General features: G+C 54.5%; 1 protein-coding gene across 3 annotated transcripts in view; it reads right to left on the bottom strand.

The window, feature by feature from the left end:
• Positions 1–20953, bottom strand: part of SMPD3 (sphingomyelin phosphodiesterase 3) — a 107244-nt gene that overhangs the window by 13701 nt on the left and 72590 nt on the right. For 2 of the 3 annotated variants that reach the window (XM_075576921.1, XM_075576922.1), the window contains one exon: positions 531–2113. In XM_075576921.1, the coding sequence (XP_075433036.1) occupies positions 531–1859 (1329 nt within the window). In that variant the 5' untranslated portion in view covers positions 1860–2113. Of the gene's footprint in view, positions 1–530; positions 2114–9118; positions 9253–20953 lie in introns of those variants that run through there. The other variant, XM_075576923.1, reaches the window with a different exon arrangement.

The raw sequence follows: 20953 nt of genomic DNA, 5'->3' as shown, positions 1-20953 counted from the left end.
TAGAAAGTGGATTCTAGAAACTTTCTAGAGCGTTTTGGACATGTCCCCCAGAACTGGACCTCTGGATCTGCTTGTTGGGATTTGAATGTTATACTCTTCTATGAACAGGGAGGCCGTGGAAGGGAACTGTGGCACTCGTTATCATTATACATTGCGACATGTGTCACATTCACCACGGCTGGAAGCCGGCAGCGAGGAAAGAGCGCTACGTACGATCATTTGGGTGACTTTTAGTGATCGATAACGTCTATCAGACTGAATGCTGCTGTACGAATAGATTTATTATAGCGACATTTCGACCCTCGCCTCGACCTTAACACGTCGAGATAATAAATCTATGCAAATCACCCCCAGTGCGCTTTATACCCGTCTGTCCATTCTAGTTACAGCGTCTCAGACTCCCCATCTGGAAGATATGTCCACCAATCTGTAGAGTGCATGCGTTGGGCATACTCAGCACTGCTATAGAGTGCAGCATTCTCAGTACAGTATTGCTATGCAATGCAGCATGAAGTTAACCAATAGCTCACCTTGAGGAACAGGGCTCCCTTGGCAGCCAGCGAGTCTATCCCTCTCCCGTTGGGATAACAGTGATAGGTAGCGTCCAGTATGGGGTATCGGCTGGCGAAGAAAAGGCCGCTGTTCAGGAACTTAAAGCCGCAGCAGCCAAAGCAGCTGTACACCCCCACATCGTACAACACGTACTCAAAGTAATAGTGTAGCTGCTCTTTCAACTTCTCCGCGGCCCGTTTGTCGAACACTTCCTGCAGGCAGAGGAAGTCCAGGTTGGCCGGGAAGAAGGCGGTGATGTCGTGGTCCAGGATATCGTCGGTGTGCTTCTTTTTGCGGGCTGTGGCCTTCTTAATGATGGACGCCTTGTACAGAAGCTTGTTGTTAATGGTGCCTTGGTCAACGGTTCCGTCTGCCATCCGGGCCTTGACCAGTGACTCCCGCGAGGTGGTGCAGCTGTCCAGGCTCCCGCTGTCCCCCTCCCTGTGCTTGTGGTTGGGGGTTGGGCTCTTCTGGAGGTCCGGTTCCGTCTCGGCCAGGCATGCCACGTTCACGTGCCCACTCAAGGAATCGGCCTCGGTGTCAGAGATGTGGGCGCTGGCCTCACCGCTGATGCGGATGATACAGGGACTGTCCTCCCCTTCGCCCATGTCCCCTCTGCTCCTCCCCTCCCGTCCCTCCTCGCTGTTGTTCTCCCCGGAGTTGTCTCCTTTATACTCCATGGACGTCGTCCTCTTGATGCCGATGTTGACCGCTCGATGGGTGGCATCGCTTCCCTGTGGGGACACCAGGCTGCTGAAGCTGGCAGCACTGATGGAGGTGTTGGTGGGGGAGTCTATGTATATCTTTATCTGGGGCCTGCTTGCCCCGTTGCGTATCCTCCTCCCGATTTCCCTAGCTCGCGCCTGGGTGTTGAAGAGGTTGGTGAACCTCGCCAACGAGTCAGGCAGGAGGCAGACGTTGGCGCTCCCAAAGCAGAAGCTCCTACCGGCCCCTATGGCTCTCCATTCAGTCAGCAGCGGGGCACCACTGGCCCGAGCCTTATCTTGGAGCCGGGAGTAGGTGTATGGCCGGCGGGCGGCCTGGAGGGGCGACCACACCAGGAAGCCGATGAGGGCGAAGGGGAGAGAGGAGACCAGCAGTGCCAGGTAGATAGGGGTGGTGATGATGATGCAGAGGGCCTGGAAGTAGCAGGGGTCATCAGAGCGTTGGCGCTTCTCGTAGGTGGTGGGCAGGAAGGAGGCGAGTAGCCGATCTCCCAGCCAGTAACAGGGGAACATCAGCACCCAGGAGAGGGAGTGGAGAAACGACAGGAAGCTGCTGGGGAACGGGGTCGTGTGCAAAACCATTGCAGCTCAGATGTGACCACTGCGTGGGAGCCGCTACATGATGTCACTGGCGCCGCCCAATCAGAACGCAGGGGGCAGAGGGCGAGACTCTCCTCCAACCCCCCCTCCCAAAGAGTAGATTGCGTGTCAGCGTCGAGTATCACCGTGACATGTCACCGGAGCAGAAGAGGTGGCCAGGGACAGGACGGGCACGCTGCCCGGGGCGTGTCATTGCTTCCTGGAGGCCGCCATGTTTAATTCCTCTGTGGACGATCCTGCAAAGAAATAAAAGAATTGCGCGCTTAGTAACTCGGAAGTGGTCAGAAGTCACCAAGGAGAAATATCAGGAGGCAGCACCCTCTCATCCCCACCAAATAGCATATCTTATGCGTTCAGTACGCTGAAAACACGGATATGTGTGTGTGTGTGTATATATATATATATACATACACGCAGTCCTCGTTTTACAACGAATGGCTTATCCAACGCTATGCAATGCATACCTACTGTATATTCATTTATACAACGCCAAAACGGCTTATCCAATGCTCTTACGACGCTTTGCAACGTTGTTTACAGTATGTGTGTGTGTGTATATATATAAACACATACACATAAACAACGTTGCAAAGCGTCGTAAGAGCGTATATGTATATATATATATATAATATTATATTATACTATATAATATTATATTATACTATATAATATATTTATTATGTTATATTATATATAAAGTACAGTATATACACTATATGATTTATGTGTGTGCTGCGTATCTTATTGCCTGCGTAAAATATTTGGTGTATTTTAGTGTTAAAAATGCCTTCAGTCACGGAACCTTTCATTTGAACAGTGTTCCTATGGGAAAACGTGACTCGCTTTACAACGTTACGCTATCCAACGCCATTTTGAGTAACTCATTGTGTCGGATAACTGAGGACTGCCTGTGTGTATATATATATATATATATATATATATATATATATATAAAAAGAACAACACAAAATTATGTAGCGCTCTCCCCTGACGAAGTCGCGCAAACGTGACGAAACGCGTAGGGTGCGTGTGGGTGCGTGCACGTGGAGTCCTGGGCGTCCTAGTGTTGCAGTCAGCCGCATCCAAGTGCTGGCAATTGATGCATACAGGAGCAGAGGACGCGGAGGCACTGAGGGTTACAGCGATCTGGCGCCGCCAGCTTGTGACAGGAGCTGGTTGTGGCTACGAACTGATCAGGTGCCCCCTGTAGACTCCCCCACCCCTGTTGATGTCTTCACACAGAGATTTCTCTCCCACGTATGGTTGCTTTTTATAATCCTGTAAGTGCATTTCCTATGGGCTACAGACTTTAATAAATGCACTCATTTGTTTAAACAGTTACATGCTATGGAGCTTGCGCTTCTGTTTGTGTTTTACATATATATATATATATACTAGTTTTTGTGCCCGGCTTCACCCGGGGAATGTAATATTGAATACATGTCCCCGCCCCCCCCCTCCCCCCCTGCTGCCGGCACAGCTCCTCCTCGCCCCGCTGGTACATCTCCCTTCCCCCAACCGCCCCCCCCCCCCGCACATCTCACATACAGAGACACACAGCCCCGATCCAGGCAAGGACACGCCCCCCCATGTACCTGCACCACACTGTGATGTCCCCCCCCCTGTACCTGCACCACACTATGATGTGTCCCCCCTGTACCTGCACCACATTGTGATGTGTCCCCCCTTTATCTGCACCACACTGTAATGTGTCCCCCCTTTATCTGCACCACACTGTGATTCCCTCCCCCTGTACCTGCACCACACTGTGATGTGTCCCCCCCTGTACCTGCACCACACTATGATGTGTCCCCATGTACCTGCACCACACTGATGTCCCCCCCTGTACCTGCACCCCACTGTGATGTCCCCCCCTGTACCTGCACCCCACTGTGATGTCCACCTCCTGTACCTGCACCACACTGTGATGTCCCCCCCTGTACCTGCACCACACTGTGATTCCCTCCCCCTCCTCACTCTGCTGCGCGCCGGTCACAGGTCTCCCGCCTGCCTCCTGCCCATCACACCCGGGCCCGGCGCAGCTGATGTCAAGTGACGTAAAAAACCCGCTCCGCCGACGTCCTAACCCTGTCTTGAATCCCCGTCACACCGGCCCTGGCTCCTCACCACTGAGCTGCTGCAGTGGCGCTCCTCCTCCTCCCGCACCGACAGCGCATCACAGGAGCGCCAACCCCGTCATCCCCATTAGTACATCTCCCCCGCTGCCGGTACATGCCCCCCCCCCCTCCACCCCCTGCCTCTCGTCTGTCCAAAGGACATTGTTTCAGAAGTCTTGTAGTTTGTTCAGATGCAACTTTGCAAACCTAAGCCGTGCTGCCATGTTCTTATTAGAGAGAAGAGGCTTTCTCCTGGCAACCCTTCCAAACAAATCATACTTGTTCAGTCTTTTTCTAATTGTACTGTCATGAACTTTAACATTTAACATGCTAACTGAGGCTTTTAGAGTCTGAGATGTAACTCTTGGGTATTTTGCAATTTCTCTGAGCCCTGTATCGTCAGACCTTGGGGTGAATTTGCTGGGACGTCCGCTCCTGGGAAGATTGGCAACTGTCTTGAATGTTTTCCACTTTTGAATAATCTTTCTCACTGTAGAATGATGGACTTTAAATTGTTTGGAAATGGCCTTATAACCCTTCCCAGATTGATGGGCAGCAACAATTGATTCTCTAAGATCATTGCTGATGTCTTTCCTCTTTGGCATTGTGTTAACACACACCTGAATGCTCCAGACCAGCAAACTGCTAAAACTTCGGCTTTTATAGAGGTGGTTACACTTGCTGATGATCAATTAATCAAGGGCATTTGATTAGTAGCACCTGTCTGCTACTTAGCATCTTAATTCCTATGGAAGCAGTAAGGGTGTACTTAGTTTTTCACACATAGCTTCTCAATTTTGGCTTTATTTTTGTTAAATAAATCTTGACACGGTGTAATATGTAATGTGTTGTTGTTCATCTGAGGTTGTATTTACCTAATTTTAAGACCTGCTAAGGAACAGATGATTGTTATTTATGTAAAACCATAGAATTCAAAGAGGGTGTGCTTTCTTTTTCACACAACTGTGTGTGTGTGTGTCTATGTGTATGTATGTATGAGGCTGGTTCGGCTCACGAGGCTGGTTCGGCTCACGAGGCTGGTTCGGCTCACGAGGCTGGTTCGGCTCACGAGGCTGGTTCGGCTCACGAGGCTGGTTCGGCTCACGAGGCTGGTTCGGCTCACGAGGCTGGTTCGGCTCACGAGGCTGGTTCGCACACGAGGCTGGTTCGGCTCACGAGGCTGGTTCGCACACGAGGCTGGTTCGGCTCACGAGGCTGGTTCGCACACGAGGCTGGTTCGGCTCACGAGGCTGGTTGGGCTCACGAGGCTGCCCCGGTTAGGAGACTAGTTCGGTTCAGGAGGCTGGTTAGGCTTACAAGGCTGGTTAGGCTCACCAGGCTGGTTCGGTCACGAGGCTGATTCATTCACGAGGCTGGTTCGATCACGTGGCTGCCTTGGTTAGGAGGCTGGTTTGGACAAGAGGTTGGGTCAGCTCATGAGGCTGCCCCAGCTAGGAGGCTTGTTCGGGTACGATGCTGGTTCGCTCACGAGGCTGGTTGGGTTCACCAGGCTAATTGGGTTCACCAGGCTGGTTTGGTCACGAGGCTGGTTCGGCTCACGAGGCTGGTTCGGCTCACGAGAATGGTTCGGCTCACGAGGCTGGTTCGGACATGAGGCTGCCCCGGTTAGGAGTCAGGTTCGGGTACGAGGCTGGTTTGGTCACGAGGCTGCCCCGGTTAGGAGGCTGGTTGGGCTCACGAGGCTGTCCCGGTTAGGAGGCTGGTTCGGTCACGAGGCTGGTCCGGTTAGGAGGCTGGTTCGGGTACGAGGCTGGTCCGGGTACAAGGCTGGTTCGGTCACGAGGCTGGTTCGGTCACGAGGCTGGTTCGGGTACGAGGCTGGTCCGGTCACGAGGCTGCCCCGGTTAGGAGGCTGTTTCGGGTACGAGGCTGGTCCTGTCACGTGACTGCCCCGGTTACGAGGCTGGTTCGGGTACGAGTCTGGCGCGGTTGTGTATATTCCTTTACCTCCAACTCAGCAGATATTTTGTAATAACTAAGTGACCAGAGTAAAAAAAACCTGCAGTTTTAGGTGAATATTGTTACCTCATTAAAGTACTTTTAACGTAAAGTGACTGTCCTCAATAACCGCGCCTCATCTCAAGTGCAGACGGGTAATTTTGTTTAGTTGTTTATTATACTGTACTTCCTCCAATACACATATATGTGTGTGTGTGTGTCTGTGTGTGCCTCTGTGTGTGCCTCTGTGTGTGTGTGTGTGTATATATGTGTGTGTGTGTGTGTGTGTGTATATACACACACACACACACACTCCTACCTGCTACCTGAAATGCACTGACAGCTTGTGTTGCATTTAAAAGACCATCACACACACACACAGATACACAGAGAGAAGACACACACACACACACACAGATACACAGAGAGAAGACACACACACAGACACACAGAGAGAAGACACAGACACACGATTCTAAAAGCTAGAGCTCCATTTCTGGACACACACGTTCACTTTGCCTGGTTCAGCATCAATTCAGCTTGAGTAATGAGAGAAACGTAATGCAGCCGCACATTACACCCCCTGCCCATCAAATATAAATCAACAGCTCATTAAGGTATAGACAGATCCTTCTGCATCTAGTGTCTGCTGACCAGGACCAATAAAGGCAGCAGGACAATGAGAATAAACATTTGTTGAACTCTCCCTCCATCTCTCCCTATCACTGTCTCTCTTCCTCCCTCTTTCTCCTCTCCATCTATCTCTCTCACCACCTCCTTTCTTTCTCCCCCCTCCTCTCTCTCCCCCCCTCCTCCTCTCTCTCCCCCCCTCCTCCTCTCTCTCCCCCCCTCCTCCTCTCTCTCCCCCCCTCCTCCTCTCTCTCCCCCTCCCTCCTCTCTCCCCCCCTCCCTCCTCTCTCCCCCCCCCCTCCCTCCTCTCTCCCCCCCCTCCCTCCTCTCTCCCCCCCCTCCCTCCTCTCTCCCCCCCTCCCTCCTCTCTCTCCCCCTCCTCCCTCCTCTCTCCCCCCCTCCCTCCTCTCTCTCCCCCCCTCCCTCCTCTCTCTCCCCCTCCTCTCTCCCCCCCCTCCCTCCTCTCTCCCCCCCCCCTCCTCTCTCTCCCCCCTCTTTCCCCCCTCCCTCCTCTCTCCCTCCTCTCTCTCCCCCCCTCCCTCCTCTCTCTCCCCCTCCCTCCTCTCTCTCCCCCCCCCCCCTCCCCCGCCCCCCTGCGTTAGCATCGGCAGCACACAGTCTGGGAAGCTGCTCTCCATGGTCATTAATATCTGTCAGAATCAGGCTGGGGTCAGACGTACAGTGACCCTGAGCAGACGGTCCCCTGCGGGACAAATGACGGTGATTATAACAGTGCTGAATAGGAAGAGTTTCAGTCTGATTCATATCTTATTCTGCTGTGAATGGACACCCTCTTACCTCACAGGTGTCCTGTATACAGCACTCCTTCATATACTGCGATTGGCACTAGTATATGCCAAATACTGCAGGTCATCATTTAACTTTAAAAGACCATATGTGTGAATCTCAGCGAGACCAAAGTGGTGTCAAACAAGTGTGTCACCTCGGCAAAGATCGAAATAAATGGAATAGAACTAGAATAAGTTATATATATATATCACCACATTTATTAAGGTTATGGTGGGTAAAAAAAAGTGACTAAAACCCTCCACAGTAAAGCATAAAGCAACTGTAAATATTCCTGTACAGGCATACCCCGCATTAACGTACGCAATGGGACCGGAGCATGTATGTAAAGCGAAAATGTACTTAAAGTGAAGCACTCCCTTTTTCCTACTTATCGATGCATGTACTGTACTGCAATCGTCATATACGTGCATAACAGATGTAAATAACGCATCTGTAACAGGCTCTATAGTCTCCCCGCGTGCGCACAGCTTCGGTACAGGTAGGGAGCTGGTATTGCTGTTCAGGACGTGCTGACAGGCGCATGTGTGAGCTGCCGTTTGCCTATTGAGCGAGATGTACTTACTCGCGAGTGTACTTAAAGTGAGTGTCCTTAAACCGGGGTATGCCTGTATATTCATTTGCATGTCTTAGGCAGGTCTGCAACCCTGTCTTTCCCCATTATCACCCAGCACACAGCACTTCCACTGCAGCAAGGGATTCGGGGAAATGAAATGCAAATGAGCACACAGTGCCACCTTTTATCTCATGCTTATATTACATGAGCAACCCTTAGCCAATGCATGTATGTAACGTGAGCATGAGATAAAAGGTGGCACTGTGTGCTCATTTACATGTAATTTCCCAGAATCCCTTGCTGCAGTGGAAGTGCTGTGAGCTGGGTGATAATGGGGAAAGACAGGGTTGCAGACCTGTCTAAGACATGCAAATGAATATACAGGAATATTTACAGTTGCTATATATATATATATATATATATATATATACACAGCTCAACCCCGTTATAGTTCGATCTGTTACAACGCAAACCCGCTTATAACGCGATGTAAGCGCGGCTCCCAATTTTTTTCTTTATGAATACTTTACAACACGATTATTGATATCTTAAATACTTTATTGTACAATGCATACAATTGTACATTATTTCTAACGCGATCCGCTTATAACGCGATGTGATACTTTGGATCCCAAGAACAGCGTTATAAGGTGGTTGAGCTGTGGTTATAGATATATATATATATATAATGGTTTTGAAGCAAAAGGTGGCACTGTGTGCTCATTTGCATGTCATTTCCCAGAATCCGTTGCTGCAGTGGAAGTGCTGGGTGATAATGGTGAAAGGCGGGATTGCAGACCTGTCCAAGACATGCAAATGAGCACACAGTAATATTTCCATTATATATATATATATATATTTTTTAATATATACACACCCTTTAATCTATCTATCCAACTATCCCTATCCACTTATCCACTCATGCCAAGTATCTGTGCTTAGCACAAAGCCCCGCACCCATGCATATGAAAGCTGTATTCCTTGGGTTGGGGTCCCTCGCCTCCTTGTTATGTAACAGGGCGAGAGATTATATAGGGCAGCAGTCTCTGCACCCAATATCAGCTATCCCGTGCCCTCAGCATGCTCTTCCCATGTCAGGGGTTGCGGGCCCACCCCCTGTGATCTGGGAGGTATAGTGTTGTGTGCGAGTTCTCTGTATACAGTGTACTCACCTCCTGGAAGCCTTTTCCTCCCGGCGCCAGTAACACAAGCTCACCAGCTGTCACAAACTAAGGGGCAGCCATTGATCTTGTGAGTTATCGATCCCTTCTCCCGACCATTATGTGGCTGAATTATGAAAATCACTTTCCAACACATGACTAACGTTACATGCGAATATCGATCACGCAGGACAGAGTGCAGCTGAAACACACTCCCAAACACACTCGTACTCACAAACACACACACACACACACACACACACACACACATACCAACAGCCACACACACTAACAAACACTCACTCCCATACTCACAAACATACACACACACAAATACTCACATACCAACAAACACCCACACGCACTAACATACACACTAACAAACACTCACGCGCACGCACAAATACTCACACACAAATACTCACATACCAACACCCACACACTAACACTCACTCCCATACTCACCAACACTCACTCCCACATAAATACTCACATACCAACAAACACCCACACACACTAAAACACTCACTCCCATACTCACAAACACTCACTCCCACACAAATACTCACATACCAACAAACACGCACACACACACAAACACTCACTCCCACACAAATACTCACATACCAACAAACACCTACACACACTAAAACACTCACTCCCATACTCACAAACACTCACTCCCACACAAATACTCACATATCAACAAACACACAAACACTCACTTCCATACTCACTTCCATACTCACAAACACTCACTCCCACACAAATACTCACATGCCAACAAACACCCATACACACAAACACCCACACAGAAAAAAAGAAGTGCGATTCAGGGAATTAAACAGTTCCCGTATAATATTACCTTACAATACCTTGCATGCCCCCATCTTACTGACGCACGGCTGTTAACCCTATGTGTGCCAGGGGGTGTTGCAATGCACAAAGCCAAAAGGTTCCTGTGAGAATTGTGGGAAACTGTGCCCTCAGTGATCAGGATTATCCGCTTTGCATTGCAGGCTCAACTGGCAGTGAGCAGGTTAATATGCTGTCTCACTAACGGTGCATGCAACAGGAAGAAAACATCTACAGCAACCAGACCAGCCTCAACTCCTTCCCCACTCACAGCAACCAGACCAGCCTCAACTCTTATCTCACTCACAGCAACCAGACCAGCCTCAACTCCTTCCCCACTCACAGCAACCAGACCAGCCCCATCTCCTATCTCACTCACAGCAACCAGACCAGCCTCAACTCCTATCTCACTCACAGCAACCAGACCAGCCTCAACTCCTATCTCACTCACAGCAACCAGACCAGCCTCAACTCCTATCTCACTCACAGCAACCAGACCAGCCTCAACTCCTTCCCCACTCACAGCAACCAGACCAGCCTCAACTCCTTCCCCACTCACAGCAACCAAACCAGCCCCATCTCCTATCTCACTCACAGCAACCAGACCAGCCTCAACTCCTATCTCACTCACAGCAACCAGACCAGCCTCAACTCCTATCTCACTCACAGCAACCAGACCAGCCTCAACTCCTATCTCACTCACAGCAACCAGACCAGCCTCAACTCCTATCTCACTCACAGCAACCAGACCAGCCTTAACTCCTATCTCACTCACAGCAACCAGACCAGCCTCAACTCCTATCTCACTCACAGCAACCAGACCAGCCTCAACTCCTTCCCCACTCACAGCAACCAGACCAGCCTCAACTCCTGTCTCACTCACAGCAACCAGACCAGCCTCAACTCCTTCCCCACTCACAGCAACCAGACCAGCCTCAACTCTTTCCCCACTCACAGCAACTACACCAGTCCCAACTCCTATCTCACTCACAGCAACCAGACCAGCCTCAACTCCTGTCTCACTCACAGCAACCAGACCAGCCTCAACTCTTTCCCCACTCACAGCAACCAGACCAGCCTCAACTCCTTCCCCACTCACAGCAACCAGACCAGCCTCAACTTCTTCCCCACTCACAGCAACCAGACCAGCCTCAACTCTTTCCCCACTCACAGCAACTACACCAGTCCCAACTCCTATCTCACTCACAGCAACCAGACCAGCCTCAACTCCTATCTTATTCAAAAGAACCAGACCAGCCTCAATTCCTATCTCACTCACAGCAACCAGACCAGCCTCAACTCCTATCTCACTCACAGCAACCAGACAAGCCTCAACTCCTGTCTCACTCACAGCAACCAGACCAGCCTCAACTCCTATCTCACTCACAGCAACCAGACCAGCCACAACTCATTCCCCACTCACAGCAACCAGACCAGCCTCAACTCCTTCCCCACTCACAGCAACCAGACCAGCCTCAACTCCTATCTCACTCACAGCAACCAGACCAGCCTCAACTCCTTCCCCATTCACAGCAACCAGACACGTCTCAACTCCTAACTCACTCACAGCAACCAGATCAGCCTCAGCTGCTATCTCACTCACAGCAACCAGACCAGCCTCACCTCCTTCCCCACTCACAGCAGCCAGACCAGCCTCAACTCCTTCCCCACTCACAGCAACCAGACCAGCCTCAACTCCTGTCTCACTCACAGCAACCAGACCAGCCTCAACTATCTCACTCACAGCAACCAGACCAGCCTCAACTCCTTCCCCACTCACAACAACCAGACCAGTCTCAACTCCTATCTCACTCACAGCAACCAGACCAGCCTCAACTCCTTCCCCACTCACAGCAACCAGACCAGCCTCAACTCCTGTCTCACTCACAGCAACCAGACCAGCCTCAACTATCTCACTCACAGCAACCAGACCAGCCTCAACTCCTTCCCCACTCACAGCAACCAGACCAGTCTCAACTCCTATCTCACTCACAGCAACCAGACCAGCATCAACTCCTTCCCCACTCACAGCAACCAGACCAGCATCAACTCCTTCCCCACTCACAGCAACCAGACCAGTCCCAACTCCTATCTCACTCACAGCAACCAGACCAGCATCAACTCCTTCCCCATTCACAGCAACCAGACAAGTCTCAACTCCTATCTCACTCACAGCAACCAGACCAGCCTCATCTCCTTCCCCACTCACAGCAACCAGACCAGCCTCAACTCCTATCTCACTCACAGCAACCAGACCAGCATCAACTCCTTCCCCATTCACAGCAACCAGACAAGTCTCAACTCCTATCTCACTCACAGCAACCAGACCAGCCTCAACTCCTTCCCCACTCACAGCAACCAGACCAGCCTCAACTCCTGTCTCACTCACAGCAACCAGACCAGCCTCAACTCCTTCCCCACTCACAGCAACCAGACCAGCATCAACTCCTTCCCCACTCACAGCAACCAGACCAGCATCAACTCCTTCCCCACTCACAGCAACCAGACCAGCCTCAACTCCTTCCCCACTCACAGCAACCAGACCAGCCTCAACTCCTTCCCCACTCACAGAACTGCCTGTGAGAGCAGAACGGGACTGAAAAAAATGTGTTTGTGTGAATAAAAAGCAGTGGTACTGCGCGGGAACGCAGGAAAGCAGCCACTTTTTATCACTGATATCCAAGAGGTGTTGCCCAAAAAATATTTCCGAGGTTTATTGTATATTCCTAATTCAAATTCTACCGGCTGCAATTCTGATAAAGGCCAAATAACCCCTCGTTACCCTTCACAGCAGTAGCATGCAGCTCTCTCATACATCGAGTAGTGCAGCCACCTCAGGGGGACATCTGATTGTGTAGTGGAGACACAGCGCAGCCGCTTCTAGCAGGGAGCAGGTAAGAGGGAGCGATTCACTGTAATTACTGCACATTAACAGCTAATTATAATTAGTGCCTGGCCGCTGAGGAGTTACTCCGTCTCTCTGGGATTAGAAATAAGGTTTCACAACCATATTCCACCGGGAGTCAGACCCCAAGGACTCGTATCTGTGAGAATGGAGATCCCGGAAGGGGTCATGGTAATAGAGTAATGGTAACCTCAAGGGCTCTTATTGAATTTTCTTGCGCTGGGGAAGATTTCAGGCCCATTCAGCTGAAGCGGAGCTCTTCCACCGCTGGGAGACAGATTCACAACACGTGAAATAAGAGCCATTTAAAGACCTCAGTGTCGGCTCCGTGACCACCGCTGGGGATAATAGCGCGAGACGGCGTTAGAGTTCACGGCCGGCGTGTCAGACTTTCACTGCCAATGAGTTGCGCGGCGTTCCCCTGAATGGGACTCGCTTCAAACAGCGAGGGCTGAACATCGGCCCCACACTAAAGCTGCGGGTCTCCGTATCCAAGCGCGAGTTATACAGCAACGGGGGGACTCACAGTGAGGGGGGACTCACAGTGACGGAGGGGACTCACAGTGATGGGGGGACTCACAGTGACGGGGGACTCACAGTGAGGGGGGAGGACACAGTGAGGGGACTCACAGTGACGGGGGGGACTCACAGTAACGGGGGGGATTCACAGTGAGGGGACTCACAGTGAGGGGGGACTCACAGTGACGGGGGGACTCACAGTGAGGGGGGACTCACAGTGACGGGGGGACTCACAGTGAGGGGGGACTCACAGTGACGGGGGGACTCACAGTGAGGGGGGACTCACAGTGAGGGGGGACTCACAGTGACAGGGGGGACTCACAGTGACAGGGGGGACTCACAGTGACAGGGGCACTCACAGTGACGGGGGACTCACAGTGACAGGGGCACTCACATCGACAGGGGGGACTCACATCGACAGGGGGGACTCACAGTGAGGGGGGGGAGACACAGTAACGGGGGACTCACAGTGACGGGGGGATTCACAGTGACGGGGGGGACTCACAGTGACGGCGAGGGGACTCACAGTGACGGCGGGGGGACTCACAGTGACGGCGGGGGGACTCACAGTGATGAGGGGGGGGGGACTCACAGTGATGAGGGGGGGGGGACTCACAGTGATGAGGGGGGACGACTCACAGTGATGAGGGGGGGGGGACTCACAGTGATGAGGGGGGGGGGACTCAGTGATGAGGGGGGGGGACTCACAGTGATGAGGGGGGGGACTCACAGTGATGGGGCGGCACACTAGTCTTCTTACCAGGTTATGGGCCATATTACTGAGCACTGCTTCTCCGTGAGACACCTTAACGCCGATTTACCTGAAGGTGTCTCATGGAATAGCAAAGCTTACTAAATACGGCCCTATGTCAACGGTGGCCAACTCCAGTCCTCAAGGGCCACCAACAGGTCAGGTTCTCAGGATATCCCTGCTTCAGCACAGGTGGCTCAGTCTTCAACTGCAATACCTGTGCTGAAGCAGGGATATCCTGAGAACCGGACCTGCTGGTGGCCCTTGAGGACCGTTTTAGCAGGTGTGTTTGTCTTTCATCCACAAGGATCGTTCTATTCCCCAAACGTTTTTTATCGTTATAAACTACTCGGCACTCACAGGAGGCGGCATATTGCAATAAATGATGCAGCGATTTAACAATGGAGTCACCATCTAGATAAGATTTCACTTATAATAATAATAATAATAGCATGTTCTTGTATAGCGCTGCTAGTTGTACGTAGCGCTTTACAGAGACATTTTGCAGGCACAGGTTCCTGCCCCGTGGAGCTTACAATCTATGTTTTTGGTGCCTGAGGCACAGGGAGATAAAGTGACTTGCCCAAGGTCACAAGGAGCCGACACCGGGAATTGAACCAGGTTCCCCTGCATCAAACTCTCAGTGCCAGTCGGCGTCTTTACTCACTGAGCCGCGCCTTCTCACTTGAGGTGCGTGTAACAGGATTTCTTAGAAAACAGTATGGTAGAAAATAATCTTACGGCAAAAAACACATAGGATCATTACCCATCCAAATGCACTAAAGCCCAATATTTCATGCTTCTTAACCCTTTCTTATCTCTCACTGTAAATCGTGCTTTGTAAAAAGCCTGCTCATTGGTAACTGTAATATTTTAATTTAAATGGGGGGTTGGGTTCCATACTGTGGCCGGCGTACAATAAGCTCGCCAACCACGCCCAGGCAAGCCCTAGCTTGTAATGTAGGACGTCAGGCGGTCCGTGCAGCCACCTCTGGGCTGGGATGCTGGCAGTACACGTGTGGAGCTCGGCAGGCTTCAGAGAGAGGAGTTATTACTGCGAGACGGTCTCGGAGACCCCACCCGGAGAAGCGTTCCCACCACTGTCACTTTGCCACTGATCCCGTAGCTCAGCGGATGAGTTATAACAATGTGCTAATGAGTGAATTAGCAATGGATTGGCTATCGACCAATATGTGCATCTGAATTATTAACACGTGGCATACTCCTGCTTCAGCTATTTCTCTTATGGCGATCGATATTTTAGTAGTGGCAGAAAAGCGCACACGCAGATTAGGGCTGCAATAATACGGGCGCCGACACTGCACTTCTAAAGTATGCTATAGCTATTGGTAGGTTCCGGTCGCGGGGTGATGGCAGTCTCCTGCGGTTCCGGGCGCGGGGTGCTGCCAGTCTCCTGTGGTTCCACGCGCGGTTTGCTGCCAGTCTCTTGCGGTTCCGCGCGCGGGATGCTGCCAGTCGCCTGCGGTTCCATGCACAGTGTGCTGCCAGTCTCCTGTGGTTCCATGCACAGTGTGCTGCCAGTCTCCTGTGGTTCCATGCACAGTGTGCTGCCAGTCTCCTGTGGTTCCATGCACAGTGTGCTGCCAGTCTCCTGTGGTTCCATGCACAGTGTGCTGCCAGTCTCCTGCGGTTCCGCGCGCGGGATGCTGCCTGTCTCCTGCGGTTCCGCACGTGGGATGCTGCCAGTCTCCTGTGGTTCCGCGCGCGGGATGCTGCCAGTCTCCTGTGGTTCCGTGCACGGGATGCTGCCAGTCTCCTGTGGTTCCGTGCACGGGATGCTGCCTGTCTCCTGTGGTTCCGTGCACGGGATGCTGCCTGTCTCCTGTTGTTCCGCGCACGGGTGCACGGGATGCTGCCAGTCTCCTGTGGTTCCGTGCACGGGATGCTGCCTGTCTCCTGTGGTTCCGCGCGCGGGATGCTGCCTGTCTCCTGTGGTTCCGCGCGCGGGATGCTGCCAGTCGCCTGCGGTTCCATGCACAGTGTGCTGCCAGTCTCCTGTGGTTCCATGCACAGTGTGCTGCCAGTCTCCTGTGGTTCCATGCACAGTGTGCTGCCAGTCTCCTGTGGTTCCATGCACAGTGTGCTGCCAGTCTCCTGCGGTTCCGCGCGCGGGATGCTGCCTGTCTCCTGCGGTTCCATGCACAGTGTGCTGCCAGTCTCCTGTGGTTCCATGCACAGTGTGCTGCCAGTCTCCTGCGGTTCCGCGCGCGGGATGCTGCCTGTCTCCTGCGGTTCCGCACGTGGGATGCTGCCAGTCTCCTGTGGTTCCGCGCGCGGGATGCTGCCAGTCTCCTGTGGTTCCGCGCGCGGGATGCTGCCAGTCTCCTGTGGTTCCGTGCACGGGATGCTGCCAGTCTCCTGTGGTTCCGTGCACGGGATGCTGCCTGTCTCCTGTGGTTCCGTGCACGGGATGCTGCCTGTCTCCTGTTGTTCCGCGCACGGGTGCACGGGATGCTGCCAGTCTCCTGTGGTTCCGTGCACGGGATGCTGCCTGTCTCCTGTGGTTCCGCGCGCGGGATGCTGCCAGTCTCCTGTGGTTCAGTGCGCGGGATGCTGCCTGTCTACTGTGGTTCAGTGCGCGGGATGCTGCCTGTCTCCTGTGGTTCAGTGCGTGGGATGCTGCCAGTCTCCTGTGGTTCCATGCACAGTGTGCTGCCAGTCTCCTGTGGTTCCATGCACAGTGTGCTGCCAGTCTCCTGTGGTTCCGCGCACGGGATGCTGCCTGTCTCCTGTGGTTCCACGCGCGGTTTGCTGCCAGTCTCTTGCGGTTCCGCGCGCGGGATGCTGCCAGTCTCCTGTGGTTCCGTGCACGGGATGCTGCCAGTCTCCTGTGGTTCCGTGCACGGGATGCTGCCTGTCTCCTGTGGTTCCGTGCACGGGATGCTGCCTGTCTCCTGTTGTTCCGCGCACGGGTGCACGGGATGCTGCCAGTCTCCTGCGGTTCCGCACGTGGGATGCTGCCAGTCTCCTGTGGTTCCGCGCGCGGGATGCTGCCAGTCTCCTGTGGTTCCGTGCACGGGATGCTGCCAGTCTCCTGTGGTTCCGTGCACGGGATGCTGCCTGTCTCCTGTGGTTCCGTGCACGGGTGCACGGGATGCTGCCAGTCTCCTGTGGTTCCGTGCACGGGATGCTGCCTGTCTCCTGTGGTTCCGCGCGCGGGATGCTGCCTGTCTCCTGTGGTTCCGCGCGCGGGATGCTGCCAGTCTCCTGTGGTTCAGTGCGCGGGATGCTGCCTGTCTCCTGTGGTTCAGTGCGTGGGATGCTGCCAGTCTCCTGTGGTTCCATGCACAGTGTGCTGCCAGTCTCCTGTGGTTCCGCGCACGGGATGCTGCCTGTCTCCTGTGGTTCCATGCACAGTGTGCTGCCAGTCTCCTGCAGTTCCGCGTGCGGGATGCTGCCTGTCTCCTGTGGTTCCGTGCACGGGATGCTGCCTGTCTCCTGTGGTTCCGCGCGTGGGATGCTGCCAGTCTCCTGTGGTTCCGTGCACGGGATGCTGCCTGTCTCCTCTGGTTCCGCGCACGGCATGCTGCCAGTCTCCTGTGGTTCCGTGCACGGGATGCTGCCTGTCTCCTGTGGTTCCGCGCGCGGGATGCTGCCAGTCACCTGTGGTTCAGTGCGCGGGATGCTGCCTGTCTCCTGTGGTTCAGTGCGCGGGATGCTGCCTGTCTCCTGTGGTTCAGTGCGTGGGATGCTGCCAGTCTCCTGCGGTTCCATGCACAGTGTGCTGCCAGTCTCCTGTGGTTCCATGCACAGTGTGCTGCCAGTCTCCTGCGGTTCCGCGCGCGGGATGCTGCCTGTCGCCTGCGGTTCCGGACGTGGGATGCTGCCAGTCTCCTGTGGTTCCGTGCACGGGATGCTGCCAGTCTCCTGTGGTTCCGTGCACGGGATGCTGCCTGTCTCCTGTGGTTCCACGCGCAGGATGCTGCCAGTCTCCTGTGGTTCCGTGCACAGTGTGCTGCCAGTCTCCTGCGGTTCCGCGCGCGGGATGCTGCCTGTCGCCTGCGGTTCCGGACGTGGGATGCTGCCAGTCTCCTGTGGTTCCGTGCACGGGATGCTGCCAGTCTCCTGTGGTTCCGTGCACGGGATGCTGCCTGTCTCCTGTGGTTCCACGCGCAGGATGCTGCCAGTCTCCTGTGGTTCCGTGCACGGGATGCTGCCTGTCTCCTGTTGTTCCGCGCACGGGTGCACGGGATGCTGCCAGTCTCCTGTGGTTCCGTGCACGGGATGCTGCCTGTCTCCTGTGGTTCCGCACGCGGTATGCTGCCTGTCTCCTGTGGTTCCGCGCGCGGGATGCTGCCAGTCTCCTGTGGTTCAGTGCGCGGGATGCTGCCAGTCTCCTGTGGTTCAGTGCGTGGGATGCTGCCAGTCTCCTGTGGTTCCATGCACAGTGTGCTGCCAGTCTCCTGTGGTTCCGCGCACGGGATGCTGCCTGTCTCCTGTGGTTCCATGCACAGTGTGCTGCCAGTCTCCTGCAGTTCCGCGTGCGGGATGCTGCCTGTCTCCTGTGGTTCCGTGCACGGGATGCTGCCTGTCTCCTGTGGTTCCGCGCGTGGGATGCTGCCAGTCTCCTGTGGTTCCGTGCACGGGATGCTGCCTGTCTCCTCTGGTTCCGCGCACGGGATGCTGCCAGTCTCCTGTGGTTCCGTGCACGGGATGCTGCCTGTCTCCTGTGGTTCCGCGCGCGGGATGCTGCCAGTCACCTGTGGTTCCGTGCACGGGATGCTGCCTGTCTCCTGTTGTTCCGCGCACGGGTGCACGGGATGCTGCCAGTCTCCTGTGGTTCCGTGCACGGGATGCTGCCTGTCTCCTGTGGTTCCGCGCGCGGGATGCTGCCTGTCTCCTGTGGTTCCGCGCGCGGGATGCTGCCAGTCTCCTGTGGTTCAGTGCGCGGGATGCTGCCTGTCTCCTGTGGTTCAGTGCGTGGGATGCTGCCAGTCTCCTGTGGTTCCATGCACAGTGTGCTGCCAGTCTCCTGTGGTTCCATGCACAGTGTGCTGCCAGTCTCCTGTGGTTCCGCGCGTGGGATGCTGCCAGTCTCCTGTGGTTCCGTGCACGGGATGCTGCCTGTCTCCTCTGGTTCCGCGCACGGGATGCTGCCAGTCTCCTGTGGTTCCGTGCACGGGATGCTGCCTGTCTCCTGTGGTTCCGCGCGCGGGATGCTGCCAGTCACCTGTGGTTCCGTGCACGGGATGCTGCCTGTCTCCTGTTGTTCCGCGCACGGGTGCACGGGATGCTGCCAGTCTCCTGTGGTTCCGTGCACGGGATGCTGCCTGTCTCCTGTGGTTCCGCGCGCGGGATGCTGCCTGTCTCCTGTGGTTCCGCGCGCGGGATGCTGCCAGTCTCCTGTGGTTCAGTGCGCGGGATGCTGCCTGTCTCCTGTGGTTCAGTGCGTGGGATGCTGCCAGTCTCCTGTGGTTCCATGCACAGTGTGCTGCCAGTCTCCTGTGGTTCCATGCACAGTGTGCTGCCAGTCTCCTGTGGTTCCGCGCACGGGATGCTGCCTGTCTCCTGTGGTTCCGTGCACGGGATGCTGCCTGTCTCCTGTGGTTCCGCGCGTGGGATGCTGCCAGTCTCCTGTGGTTCCGTGCACGGGATGCTGCCAGTCTCCTGTGGTTCCGTGCAAGGGATGCTGCCTGTCTCCTGTGGTTCCGTGCACGGGATGCTGCCTGTCTCCTGTTGTTCCGCGCACGGGTGCACGGGATGCTGCCAGTCTCCTGTGGTTCCGTGCACGGGATGCTGCCTGTCTCCTGTGGTTCCGCACGCGGGATGCTGCCTGTCTCCTGTGGTTCCGCGCGCGGGATGCTGCCAGTCTCCTGTGGTTCAGTGCGCGGGATGCTGCCTGTCTACTGTGGTTCAGTGCGCGGGATGCTGCCAGTCTCCTGTGGTTCCATGCACAGTGTGCTGCCAGTCTCCTGTGGTTCCGCGCACGGGATGCTGCCTGTCTCCTGTGGTTCCATGCACAGTGTGCTGCCAGTCTCCTGCAGTTCCGCGTGCGGGATGCTGCCTGTCTCCTGTGGTTCCGTGCACGGGATGCTGCCAGTCTCCTGTGGTTCCGTGCGTGGGATGCTGCCAGTCTCCTGTGGTTCCGTGCACGGGATGCTGCCTGTCTCCTCTGGTTCAGTGCGTGGGATGCTGCCAGTCTCCTGCGGTTCCATGCACAGTTTGCTGCCAGTATCCTGTGGTTCCATGCACAGTGTGCTGCCAGTCTCCTGCGGTTCCGCGCGCGGGATGCTGCCTGTCGCCTGCGGTTCCGGACGTGGGATGCTGTCAGTCTCCTGCGGTTCCGTGCACGGGATGATGCCTGTCTCCTGTGGTTCCGCGCGCGGGATGCTGTCAGTCTCCTGCGGTTCCGCGCGCGGGATGCTGCCAGTCTCCTGTGGTTCAGTGCGCGGGATGCTGCCTGTCTACTGTGGTTCAGTGCGCGGGATGCTGCCTGTCTCCTGTGGTTCAGTGCGTGGGATGCTGCCAGTCTCCTGTGGTTCCATGCACAGTGTGCTGCCAGTCTCCTGTGGTTCCATGCACAGTGTGCTGCCAGTCTCCTGTGGTTCAGTGCGTGGGATGCTGCCAGTCTCCTGTGGTTCCATGCACAGTGTGCTGCCAGTCTCCTGTGGTTCCATGCACAGTGTGCTGCCAGTCTCCTGTGGTTCCGCGCACGGGATGCTGCCTGTCTCCTGTGGTTCCACGCGCGGTTTGCTGCCAGTCTCTTGCGGTTCCGCGCGCGGGATGCTGCCAGTCGCCTGCGGTTCCATGCACAGTGTGCTGCCAGTCTCCTGTGGTTCCATGCACAGTGTGCTGC

The sequence above is a fragment of the Ascaphus truei genome, chromosome 19 (genome assembly GCF_040206685.1).
Source record: "Ascaphus truei isolate aAscTru1 chromosome 19, aAscTru1.hap1, whole genome shotgun sequence".
NCBI classification, from domain to species: domain Eukaryota; kingdom Metazoa; phylum Chordata; class Amphibia; order Anura; family Ascaphidae; genus Ascaphus; species Ascaphus truei.
This window is presented reverse-complemented; position numbering and strand designations above follow the sequence as displayed.